The sequence below is a fragment of the Pholis gunnellus genome (genome assembly GCF_910591455.1).
Source record: "Pholis gunnellus genome assembly, chromosome: 11".
Taxonomy (NCBI): Eukaryota; Metazoa; Chordata; class Actinopteri; order Perciformes; family Pholidae; genus Pholis; species Pholis gunnellus.
The window spans coordinates 8,153,510-8,166,872 of NC_136538.1; the positions used below are offsets into that span (position 1 = coordinate 8,153,510).

The 13,363-nt window shown below is 43.9% G+C and overlaps 1 protein-coding gene across 1 annotated transcript; it reads left to right on the forward strand.

The window, feature by feature from the left end:
• Positions 1-2,602: 2,602 nt before the first annotated feature.
• On the forward strand, positions 2,603-12,315 carry fhip2a (FHF complex subunit HOOK interacting protein 2). Its single transcript, XM_079168987.1, has 17 exons — positions 2,603-2,782; positions 3,784-3,862; positions 5,428-5,597; positions 5,906-6,010; positions 6,124-6,246; positions 6,358-6,582; positions 6,682-6,878; positions 7,025-7,139; positions 7,272-7,348; positions 7,467-7,659; positions 8,092-8,255; positions 8,970-9,116; positions 9,201-9,291; positions 9,457-9,600; positions 10,479-10,619; positions 11,133-11,236; positions 11,328-12,315. Exons 1-17 carry the CDS (start codon positions 2,738-2,740, stop codon positions 11,437-11,439), a joined length of 2,232 nt encoding a protein of 743 aa, XP_079025113.1. The 5' UTR covers positions 2,603-2,737; the 3' UTR covers positions 11,440-12,315.
• Positions 12,316-13,363: the final 1,048 nt, after the last annotated feature.

The following is a 13,363-nucleotide window of genomic DNA, read 5'->3' on the forward strand; positions in this document are numbered from 1 at the left end:
TGAATCAATGATCTAAATGTTCTTCTGAAAGATGACAAAAACATTCCAAATACATTCTGACTGGCCGAAACATATTGGATAGTGCATTCAGATTCTCTTCAAAGCATATAAGAAGGAAATATATTTCCACCAAAAAAATATACTGAATTATTGTCTACACGAATACACTTTATGTCCTCTGGTTAAATATTGTGAATCAAGATGTCCAGTACATGTGAGATGGGAGCACTATATAGCCGGTGCAACTGAAAAGGCACTGACTCAGCCTGGCCCATGACACATAATGGGACATATTGTTACAGAGAATGCCGTTTGCGTCAATGTGCCTGATTTATCTGCGATAATAAATGAATAACCTCACTTCAAACAACACAGAAGTAATTGCCACATCTGTAGGGGTGCAGTTACTTCTCATGAATACTGATTGGCTGCTTGCAGGGGCTGAAGCGTGCTAATCAGATCTATGTACCACAGGGGGGCCATCAAGCGGTGGGCTCTGAGCTCCATCGATCTCCACCAGCAGCAGCCATAGAGGACAGATAGGCCACATCAGCGATGGGAAGGAGGGGGGGGGGGGGGCAAAACCATCACGCTACACAGGCTCAACCATAGAGTCTGAAGGTGACTGACATACTGTACAGTTTGAGCTTCTTTATAAATGTTTGTTACGCAATAACAGGATCAGACCCATAACACGAGATTTAACACAATGTTTTTTTTTATCCAGCTCACAATCAGACAGTCAGACTGTCTGAACACAATATGGCAGGAACAGCTGGAGGCTCTGTATCTCTTCTGCCAGAGAGCAAAGTCACCTGACGCTAATCCACAAAAAAAGGCCCACCTGATGGGCACACAAACATGCTCCTCCGCCTGTGCCGGTTTGCAGGTATAAACGGATTTATGCTCAACAAGAAATAAAAACCTCTCCTCCAATCAGACAAGTTGAGATTGTTGCACCAAATGATAGTTTACATTTGTGTTCCTTTTCCAGAAAACAATGTACTTTTTGTCACCTCACCAGCTTAACGCTTGGCGGGTACAATAACCCTCATATTACACTACTTTACTACAACTAACCAATTAAGAATATATGCTACAAGTCCTCCATCAACAGTTTCACTTAGGCAACAATTAGGGTGTGTGCGTCCTTTAACTGGTGATATGCATCTGCCCTGATTAAAGATAATGTCAAATGGTAAAAGAAACAGCAATCAGATAAGGTTCATTATCACAGCTCGGATTGTTAAGAAGGTGTGATCTATTTATAGGTTGCAACGGAGCGTTCATTTTAACAGAATAAGTTGCAGGCTGTCTAGAAAGGGCTGCAGCAGTGGAAGCTGTAGTTATAACCTACCCGTGTAACCTACTTACAATAGCAGTGTCATTATCGCAGCCTGAACCTCCCAAAGACGACGCAAACGGGCTCTCTGCTACATTGCATCCGTTCTTTTAACCAAGACCCTCCCCCGCAAAAAATTAAGAGACTTTTTTCCCCCTGTATGTGTATTGTTATGAAGGCTTCTGCGGCAAAAGACACTCACCTCTAGCAGACATGCCCGGTAGGTAGAGCCTCTCTTTCTTTGCAGAGATAACCTGGAGGAGATGCCCCGGTGCAGCTTTGACGGAGGGGAAAAGACCGGTTGGCAGCCTATTATTATCTGTGCTTTAAGTTTTTTGGCTGTCATTTAACGGGATTAAACGCGGGGAAGCATACAGCCGGTGATTTGTATAGACTAGACTGCGCGATGGAAGAGAGCACTTTCCAGCGACAGGGCGTGTCCTGGAACAGACAGCATCCTTCTTATTTTCCAACAAGTTTATGTCCATATTTGAACATAATATCACAGCATTACGGAGTTATAAATTAAATAATTCCAGAAAATGTCTCGCCTGCAGCTGCTGTCGGGTCGCCTTATTGTTAAACCAGCTAGCCTACTTTTCTTTTTGTCTGGGATGACTGTGCTGTTCTGGACGTGGTAGTTGGGCTAAATCACAAAGTTGACAGGCACTCCGGAGCGATGAATGTTCTTTTACGTGGGGTTTGTTTTTCTCCATAAATCCGGATACTTAAAAGGCACATATTTGTCGATCTAGCCAATTCATCACGTGGACTCCTCAACCTGATCCTAAAAGCAGTGACTCTTGGTATAACCTCAGCTCCATGTGGGAAAAACACTGCAATATCAGAAAAATAGCCCACATCCGTGCATTATGTCGGGGCATAATCAATTGATTTTACAGCTCACCGGGTCGTTTCCACATAACATGTATTGCTTGGTTATCGGAATCCCATACTTGCTTTTATATTTGTCATGGGCGTATTGATTGTTGTTTCCAAGCTGGAAATATAGCTCACCGTCCCTCACTGAATGTATTGGTTGCTGTCTTCATTTGTATGCATTGATCGTTGTCAGTAATTATACGCCGGGTGCTTTGTGTGCCTGCGCCCCCTGGTGGATTGAAACAGTAGCGTTTGGCGAAGGAAGTGCCACCGTGTCCACAGTGGGCATACGTTACTTGAGTCTGTAGACGTCTTGTTTACAGTGGTTGAGCCAGGCCTGTGAATACCTGTGGACACCAACGTGCTACTGTTTTATTGCTCACCTTTATTCTTTCGTTACAAGGGTCATTGTATGAAACCTCCAATCTGGATCGAGGCGGTAACAACAGGAAGAAGAAGATAGAGGAATTCTCTAGGTCTTCTCGAGAGAAACTAGTCCAGTCGAAGAACAAAATGTTCTCCAAATTTACGTCCATTCTCCAGCATGCTGTGGAAGCGGTGAGTTTTTTACAAACAACATATGCTTATCCAATGGCCTGCTTTTGTGTATCGTCTATTTTGGTTGAAAGGGGCCTTTGGTCGACCGGACATCACACATAACGTCAGCATTAGGGCTACGTTGCTAACTAGCGAGCTAACTTATTAGCACAAGCTAATGTTTGTGTTTGTCCTATTCATTTGTTTGTATTTTGTCGATAATATATCAGTGGGTATGTTTCTTTCTCTGTTCTTTCTTATACTAACTAACACATTTTCACATTGCCCGTTTGTTCATTGCAGAAAGTCGTCTGTTTAAGGTAGTTTGGCTAGCTGAGCTAGTTAGCCGCTAATGGTAACTGATAACTATTAACGTTTGAGCCCCAAAAAGCTTAGCTGTTAAGTAACGTCATGGCTAGGTAGCTAGCTATCTCGTTTCAAACAGCCGAGTCTTATCACGAGGGGCGGTGTCGAAACGACTGGACAGCCTCGTTTGATGTTGCGCAAACGTTTTTCCGTCGCACAGCTTAGCTTTGTTATACGTTAGCCGGTTAGCATTAGCTAGAAACCAGCAATAACCTGAAAACTGTTTTCAAGCTGCTTCACCTCACAGGTTTCAAACAATAGACGCTTGGCGGTGACTTAAAGCGAACACTTTCGGCTTCTGGCGTAATATTAACTTGTTATTTCTTCATTCTACCATATAGCTTATTGGTGTGTATGATGATAAGACCCATGACGAGGCTTAAGCTTAATGTCACTCAAAGGTGAAAGTTAAACCCCATCATTTAACATTTAGAAGAGTTCTGTGTCTTGGATCACAACACACTGATCACTGCCAGCTTGAACCATTAATCACAGAGATGATATAGTTAATTGTAAGCTAGAAGGTATATTTCCAAGACCAACCAGTCTTCTCAATCTCAACTTCTGTTTGAAAGTGTCTGAAACAGAAACATGTCTCTCTTTGGCCACCAGTGTAAACATTAAATATGCTTCTGTTTGCATTCTTTCTTTTTCAGCTTGCCCCATCGCTGCCCTTGCAGGAGGACTTTGTCTACCACTGGAAGGCCATTACACATTATTACATTGAGACTTCTGGTAAGAAAAGTCTGAACGAATAAATTTACACCTGTTAAGGTTGATTGTTGTGCAGGAGTGATTGTTGATGTCTTTTGTACCTATGGCACCAGATAATGCAAGCAAATGGTAGCATTTCAAGCTTTATCCAGCTAATAATTAATTGATCATCAACATTTTCTGTTGATCAACTAATTATCACCTGCGCATGGAGCACCACTGTATATACAATGAACACAGGCAGTGCAAAGGGAATGCTTTTGAAGAAATACAAGTTACAATGTGTTATTGTGAAGTATGCTCGGAATGCCGTGCTGGTTGTGTTTGCAATAGACTCTCTGTCACACTGTGTGCGCGCGTCCTTCATGTTTGCCTATGGGATCTGCACCAGTAGAACTCATACACGCTGCGTCTGTCTATGTACTTGATGGTTAAACTCAGTCATGTAAAGACAGCTTTGATGTGAACTACTGCAGTCTAGTCCTTTTGGGCCAGTAAAGTCTCCTTTTCTTATTCTTCAATACTAAGGACAGTTTCTTTGCAGCAGTTCTTCCAGTTACACCAGTTTAACAAGATTTCCTCTGAACAGCTGATGGGGGATTATCTCTATCTTGAGTATTATGTAGCTGAGCTTTTTTTCAGGGGCATTTAATCACTGATTTTGCAGACTTGTGACTTGAATGAACTTTATCTATTATTTCGAGGTCACAGAAGGGGGTCCACATGATAACTAATTTAAAGTTACTGTGAGGAACTTTGAACTGGTTATGAAACAGTCTCAATTTAACACTGATTACTCTATATGAACTGCATAAGTAAACATGACCATGAGCGAGAAAATTCACTATTCCTAAATAGTTATTTTTAATGCTAGTCAAAATCAGATGAACTCATGCAGGTCCTCCAGAAGCTCCTTCAGGTCAGGCTTCTGCGGGCCTTAGGCAACAGATCCGGCTTTGCTGCCGCCTTTGACGTACACTCGGAAGCTCCGGAGAGCGGAGCAGAGTTCCCCTTGCTGCTCCGCTGGGAGCCAACACAGATACCAAACTGCTTGAGGCACAGGCCGCATTGCTGGGCCTGCTGGAGGGAAGGGGGGCACGGGAGAACCAGAACCAGGATTGTGCAAATTCAACTGTCAGACGCTGCTGCAGTGAATTGAGAGATTTTCTAAAGGGACTCTGGTGCTCGTAAACAACACAACTTTTGTCCACAGTTCTTTGTAGTAGCTCTATGAAATGATTTGATCATTTTGATGGAAGCTGTTGTGATTTATCGTTGTTGCTGAATCTATTTTATGGCATTGTGTGCTTTCTTACATTCAGCATGATATACACGCGTGTATCCTACCGTGTCATTGAATTAATTCACCCATACTTCGGCCACTCATTTAACACTGTAGTGTTATTTTTTAAAAAAAGCCATGGAAAGAAAACTGCAGAGTTGAAGTGGTTAGATGAAGAATGCAGAAGCTTTCACACTTTAGGCACGTCCAACATGTAGTGGAGATGTGCGTGACTGTTTCCCTTATGTTCATATCGAATGGACAGACAGAAGTTCTGACGCGTTTCCTCGTTTTCCCCCGTTAGATGACAAAGCTCCAGTCACAGACACCAACATCCCATCCCACCTGGAACAGATGCTGGACATCCTGACCCAGGAGGAGAAGGAACGGGAGTCTGGAGAGACGGGGCCCTGCATGGAGTATCTCCTACACCACAAGATCCTGGAGACTCTCTACACCTTGGGCAAGGCAGATGTAAGGCAGTCATGCTTTGGTAACTACATGAACTATACCTCCAGGACAACATGCATATCACGATATGGCACCTGTCTATGTGATATTGGATGAAACATAGTGCAGTGACGTAACAAATAGCTTTATTTGAACTAGGGTTGTCCACGACTAACAACTAACATAGTCTAATCTGATCGGTCTTGCCTATAGTCGACTGATCGTCAAATCATGTTCTCAGCTCCACTGAGAGCTATTTCTACGCAGGGTTGACTTTTATATTGGTATAAAAATAAATTCTAACATATTCTGTTTCTATGACTTTCCATCAGTGTCCTCCCGGGATGAAGCAGCAGGTGCTCACCTTCTACACAAAGCTGCTAGCACACATTCGTCAACCTCTCCTGCCGCACATCAATGTCCACAGACCTGTACAGGTGAGAAGTAATGCAGTCTGGATTTGAGTTATTTTTGATAGTCCTCCTCGAAATAGTCTGCCAACTGACAGGTTATGTAACTTATTCCTAACTCTTTTTTTTCTCTCTGTCAGAAACTGATCCGTCTGTGTGGGGAGGTGCTGACTGCTCCTACAGAAAATGAAGAGATTCAGTTCCTCTGTATAGTCTGTTCCAAACTGAAGCAGGACCCCTATCTTGTCAACTTCTTCCTTGAGGTAAGTTATGACACCATGGGGGGGAAAAAGTTGAACACAAGTCATAAATATTCATCTGTATGTATTACTAGCAAACATTCTGAGAATATCTTTTATTTATGATGTTTGCAGAACAAGTTAAAGAGACCCGAGATCAAGAGTCCTGGAGGGGCCGAGGTGCTGAAGGAGAATGTGTTGGCTCCAGACACTGGTCAGTCTCTGACGAAGGAGAAGGCTGCCTGCCCAGAGGAGCCTCCGGCTGCAGCTGCTGCCTCCTTCTCCAGTCCAGCCAGTAACAACAACAACAGCAACAACTACAATCTTGTCACCTCGCTGCTCAACCTCACAAAGAGCCCCGTAAGTTATTTTCACGCAACGGATTTTGGGTGATCATCTGTAAGTTACTTTGGTTGAAAGTCTGTAAGCATGAGCTGTATCGTTGTCTTCCCTACTCAGGATGGCAGGATAGTAGTGAAGGCATGTGAGGGCCTGATGCTGCTGGTCAGTTTACCGGAGCCTGCAGCCGCCAAGTGTATCATTGAAAACACTGAGCTCTGTGAGCTCCTGACTGACAGGCTGGTCTCCTTCTATAAAGCCCTTCCACAGTCCATGGACCCCGTGGACATTGAGACGGTGGAGTCGGTCAATTGGGGGTAAATGTCTCTCTTGTTTACTTTCTATAGCCACATATTTTAAAGACTTTCAAACACCACTTGCACACAATTTTAAGGCTACATGCAGTGGATACGTTGGTAGATTTGTATCAAACGGTTAATAAGTTTCTTCCCTCTCTTTCTAGTCTGGATGTATACAACCTGAAGGAGGATGCTGCTGTCTTTGCAGGGAAGAGGGCTCTCATCTCCTTCCTTTCCTGGCTAGATTACTGTGACCAGCTCATCAAGGAGGCTCAGAAGGTCCTTAACCAATGCTGACTCACTGTGCTTCAATGAGTCACGTTGTCGTCAGAATCCACTGAATTGACAGAACATGCAATTGTTTTGCTATCTGAAAGCCACAGAAGGCTCAAGTACTGTTTTGTCTTCCAGTCAGCAGCTGCAGTGATGGCAAAGGCAGTGAGAGAAAGATTCTTTGTGTCTGTTATGGAACCTCAGCTCATGCAGACGTAAGTCTAGCTTTTGAATCATCAATCAATCATCCCGTTATTGAAATTCTTAGTCCTGTCAGTGCGCTATGCGTCGTGACTGCTCGTTAACGCGTGGTGTGCTTGTGGGTGCTCGTAGGTCCGAGGTGGGCATCCTGACCTCCACAGCCCTGCTGAACAGGATCATCAGGCAGGTGACCTCAGAGGCTCTGCTGCAGGAGATGATTTACTTCCTGCTAGGCGAGGAGAGAGAGCCAGAGACTTCAGCTACTATGGCTCAGAATCCACTCAGACACCGACTCATCGAGCACTGCGACCACCTGTCAGACGAGGTACTTATCGCATCATTATTCAGCATATATGAATGTACCCTTTAACATAATTTATGTCTTGTTGTTCTGACTCATTCAAGCCTTCTTTTATTTCACCCTGTCGTGACACAGTAATGTTCCTACAGAAATGGAAATCATGTATCCATTATTTCTTCTCTTTACTTGTTTGACATTCTAAAGTACAAATCACCATCTGCCCTTCAAGGAGTTCCAGACTCCAGTGAATCATTTGATTCACCAAAGCACATGAATTTTAATTAGTATATGACAGAGCCGTTGCACACATTTTCATCACACAAAAGAGAGATGAATCATCTTTCTTTGATGTTTGAAACAGCCGCTGCCTACTTTCTTGTCAGCGGGTAAATACTTGGCACGTTGCTCTCGGTTCGTAGAGGGAGCTAAGCCTCACGCCTCCTTCCGTGTCCCCAGATCAGCATCATGACACTGCGGCTATTTGAGCAGCTGATCCAGAAGCCCAACCAGCACATCCTCCACAGCTTGCTGCTGCGTAGCCTGGAGGAGAGGAACTACCTGGAGAACAAACCACAGGATGAGCGGGAGCCTCTGGAGAACGGGCAGCCCCATGATGCCGTGTAAGGACCGGCCTCTGAGCACAGCCCTCCCTGAGCTGCCTTACAATCCTACATCTGCACAAACTCACACACACACCAGTGGAAATAAAGTGAATGCACCAGCTAGCTGTGTTTTTCCAGATGTGCCACCAATTCATCTTAACAGTTTGTTATTGTGTGTTTCAATTGGTGGGATTCTTTTTAAGCCATGGTTAATAGGGCATGAATGTCAGACACTGATTCATACCAGTTCTGGGAGATGTATTGATATTATCAACATAAGAGGCGTATTAGTTTTCTAGCAAATGAATTAAGCCAGGCTGCATGATGATGCTGGGTTTACATGATATGACACAATCGTAGTGTTTGTAGAGGTTACATTAGGTCAATAGTTGAAGAATGTCAGTGACATTTTTATATCTGCAGGCATACAGTAACCATACTTCCAGATACAGTAAATGCATTAAACCTTTATCTAGACATTCATTTCCTTCCCATGTTACACTCCAGAACTCAACAACGCAAGCCCAAAGAAATGCTGTCCTCCCATAAAAGACCTCATATATTTAAAATACTGACAAAGAGCACATGGCTTACTCTTTTGTCTCTTTCCTCAGAGTTTTGTGTTGAGAGATGCAAAGTTAAAATGTCTCTTGTTACCACCTCAGTAGCACTGATCCCGATCACATAACGTTCTCGTAAATATACTTTTTAATGAAGGCGTTCTTTCTCCAGAGACCTTGAGGAGGATCCACTGTTTGGTGACGACGTCACTCCAGACAGCAGGCTGTCTGGTTCTGATTGGCTCAGCTCCTCTCCACCACAGAGCCCCGACCACCCAAAGTCTGACGGGAAGACGGAGGTCCACAAGATTGTCAACAGGTACACAGTCTGCTCCTTATACAAGGCACAGCACGTGGAGTCTTCTGTTTTGTTTTTAAACGGTTGAACTCTGTTTGCCTGCAGTTTCCTGTGTTTGGTGCCCGATGAGGCGAAGTCATCGTTTCATGTTGAAGGCACAGGCTATGACACCTACCTCAGAGATGCACACAGACAGGTACGGCTCGCTCTGCACTGTGTTTAAGGCTTGAGATACACTCGACAAAAAGGAAACAATTCTGGTTAATTCCCCCCCCCCCTTTCACAAGTAAACTAATTGCTGAGGCAAGTCCATGGAAACTGCTGCATGAGATACTAAGTGTAGATGATTTGTTCTCCTCAGTTCAGGGACTATTGTGGGGTCTGCCAGCGGTGGGACTGGAGGGGGAATCCAAAGCCTTTTGAGAAGTGTAACTTGGACAGCCCATTCTTCGAGGGCCACTTCCTCAAGGTTCTCTTCGACAGGATGGGTCGCATCCTAGACCAGGTGAGTTTGAGCCACCAAACAGCTAACATCTGCAATAATGATTGCATCATTCAGAAAAAAATCTGTGTTGAAATCTGTATGAAAGATCTGTTGCATAGTTTAGGATTCACCGATCCGTAAGTCATCTTTTTTTTTAAGCTTGTGAACAAATCCACGGGGCAAATAAAGCCGGTATCATGCTGTTTATGGAGCACCACTTGAATCAACATGTAACTGCCTTTTAGTGGATGGAAATAGATCGACCTAATAAATTCCAAAATAATCTCAAATGGCAGATTTCCAAGGCAAGGTTTTGTGAGACGTGCAGAACTGGTTAATCTAGAAACTAACTAGACGTGTGCAACCAGATTCCATTGAACAAATTCAGCTTTCTGCATTCAAGTGAGCACAAAATGTTATTTAAAGTCAAACCAAGTAAGTCTATAAGTTTTGTCCCTTTGGTATTTTTGTTTTCGTTTTTATTAAGGAAAATATCAGTTCAAACATATTTTCACTGAGGTCTTATGTTCCCACACACACATGTTGTCATTCTTTGCTGCAAGAGAACACTGTTCACTGCCATGTAGCGTAAATGAGGCCCACTAATGGAAAAAGGAGAGAAAAAAAGAAGGGAAGATTATGCAAATGAGCTGCTGATTATGCAGAGGCTCTTTATTTATGTATTAAACTAAAATAATCGGCTCACTCATTTGACAAATGATGTTAGACGGGAATTGTGAAGATGTCTAATGGACATTCATGGGTTTCTTGAAGCATTTAGAAAATCAGATCTGAAAGAGAGCGCTCTCTTCACTTCTTCTACACACCTCTGTAGTTCCCTCTCATCACCAGTTGATGTCCTTTGTAGTTGTATATCTGATGCCCTCTCTGTCCTCCAGCCCTACGATGTTAACCTGCAGGTGACCGCTGTGCTGTCCAAGCTGTCTTTGTTTCCACACCCCCACTTGCACGAGTACCTGCTGGACCCTTACATCAACCTGGCCCCCGGCTGCAGGTCTCTGTTCTCGGTCATCGTCAGGGTAAGACCCCCGTCTGATCCAGCACTGGTGGCAGACACTGCCCAGAGCTAACAATCACTGTTATTGGAGTGCTCTGACTTTTTGCTTGTCTTGATTGATTTTTTATTCTTTTTTGTTACGTGTAGTATCTTGAAAATGTCAACAAATAAGCATGTCTGAGACCGTTGTTGGCCTTCATCTCATGCCAGTGGTATTAAGTCTTTCTGTGAATCCCACTCACTATAAAACTCATGCTGCTGCTTTTTATACAAAGAACTGCACCTCTGTACCTCTTTTGTTCTGTGAATCAGTCCAACTATATATCTATATATATATATATAGATATATAGATAGTGTGACCGGCAGTGTAGAGGTGGAAGCAGCTCCTCTCTGGTTTGTGTCTCCAGTGAGTGTCGTAATGATTTACAAGTGTTTCACCTTCACTCAGAGGAGGTGGGCCCAGATGGAAGCAGTGCTGTGATATTTTGGTAATTGGTTTGTGTTCTTGTGTGTGTGTGTGTGTGTGTGTGTTAGGTGGTGGGAGATCTCATGTTGAGGATTCAGCGCATCCCAGACTTCACACCCAAACTGCTGCTCGTGAGGAAGAGATTATTAGGCCTGGAGCCAGAGGGCATCAAGTACGTATCTCCAACACGGTTCCGTGCTCTTATCTTCTGGGTTGACTTTTTGGTGTGCGCCTCTCACCTCTCTTGTCTCTTCCTCCTGTAGTATCGACCACATGGCTCTGCTAGAGGGGGTGATCGTGCTGGAGGAGTTCTGCAAAGAGCTGGCAGCCATTGCCTTCGTCAAATACCACGCAGCTGCCTCCTCCTCGCCGTAATCCTCCCGCTGTTCATCCATCTGCCTCGGCCAGGCAGACAGGTCAGGAGTAAACCGGGCCTTTGGGGGGGTGTGGTGGTTGTGGTGGCACTGGTGTCACAAGGTCGTCAAAAGATTACCACTAACCGCTCATCCCTGCAAGACTGTTAAAGCCCACACGGACGGGTTCATCACTTCCCCTTCTTCTGGCCTCTCGGGCTCCACTATTGAAGTCTTGGGTCTTGTTTTTGAGAAGGTCAGAGCACAGACACTGCCCAGCCAGCGGAGCACTAAGAGGAGAATGGAGGTCGAGGTGCAGAGAGAGATGGTCACTTTTTTTTCAGCCTCTGTGTTTTCTCTCCCCCCCCCCCCCCCCCCTCCCTCCTTTCTTTCTCCACCAGCTGAAAAACAGCCCTGTAATTATTCTATCAAGGAGAAAAAGATGTTTGTGTATTTATTTCCTGTCCCATTATCACCCATTTGTAAACATCATTGCCTTAGTGTGGAACCGCACCTTTCAGTTACAGAAGATCGTTTCCTTTTGAAACGTTTTTATCTTGACTCCTCACGCGTTGTCCGTTTGAAGACAAGAGGACTAGAGCCCACTACCTTTAACCCCTATATGTACCTGTAGTTACACACATATCGGCCTGCAGTATTTACGATGCTGTTTTAAATGCCAAGTCCTCTTTATTTATTCGTCTGCTTTCGTGTTGCCTTTTTAACCGATGTCATTAATTAATGCTGTACTTCCTCGTCTTTCCTAAGTTCGTCTCTCAATGCTTGTGCTCTCGAGGCTCACCTGTGATCACCCAAAGACGTCACCATCCATCACATTTTGTCAAATGAAATGGTGAATTTTGCAAGTTATGTGAATTTGCACACGGACCTCATTGCATTGCACTTGTTACATTATGCATGTTCATGCTTTTTTTGGGGGGGGGGGGGTTGGCTTTTAGGAAATGGGAAGACACGTGTTTGTGATTCCACATTAGCTTTTGTTCTCCAGAACCAGTGTTGCATTTCTCACACAACAGTGTTTATTTCATCCAAGTATCCAAGTGACTGCTATCATTTCTGTTTTATTTTTCACACCATTTCTACTTCTCAGTAATTCATTTCTTCTTCTATTGACCAGTGTCTTAAGTGCATCATTAACGTTGGACTTGCAGCTGGGGTTCCCAACCTTTTGTTGGCTTTTGATCCCTAAAACAAAGCTTCGTCTACTTGGTGGTGTACGTCTGTACGTTGTTGTTTTTATTTCAAGTAATTCACAAGAAAGCAAGATCAGAAGAAAGTCTGATTTAGAAACTTTGTGTAACAGAAAAACATCAACATCCGATATTCATCTCATCTCAGAACTCTCTCTAGGGGTCCGGACGACGTCCTGAGAGCTCTGAGTTCCTCTCCTGGTTGTTATGACTTCCCATGAGGTGTTTCGTCTACTAGCCGTGTTAGCTTTTCATCCTGGTCTTGACTGACGAGGTGCCGTGTATTGGTGGAACAGGTTGGTTGTGTATTGCCTGCATATCGGTACCGGAAGGTTTGAATTAGTCTCAAGATGCTACTTAACGCAAGTTTGGTTGTTTTGTTTCCCGTGTGACTGTTCCCATGATGTATTACTGCGCTGGAGAAAGAGCCGAGTCGTTCATTGAAGCCAGTAGTTTCTGGTCGTGAGCCTTGTTTTTTATTTTCTCTCTGGTCCCATCGTCATCCCATCACTCAAGCACCTCAACTACATTATGCAACTGCTTGCATGGAATCAGATTTGCACATTGTCTTTTTTTTCATCCTTTTTCATAATGTAAATATACACAACAAAAAAACTTTGTTCCCCCCCCCCTCCCCCCAAATGTTTTCATAAACCCAAAAATATCTATGATGTACCGGGAGTAACGTTTCTATTTTAATGGGAAACCGTTTTTTAAATTGTCAAATCATGCATT

Coding starts and splice junctions, on each gene's coding strand:
- fhip2a (XM_079168987.1), top strand. CDS start 2,738: ATGTTCTCCAAATTTACGTCCATTCTCCAGCATGCTGTGGAAGCG. Junction 7,349..7,466: donor GAACCTCAGCTCATGCAGAC/GTAAGTCTAGCT, acceptor GGGTGCTCGTAG/GTCCGAGGTGGGCATCCTGA. Junction 9,292..9,456: donor TCAGAGATGCACACAGACAG/GTACGGCTCGCT, acceptor TGTTCTCCTCAG/TTCAGGGACTATTGTGGGGT.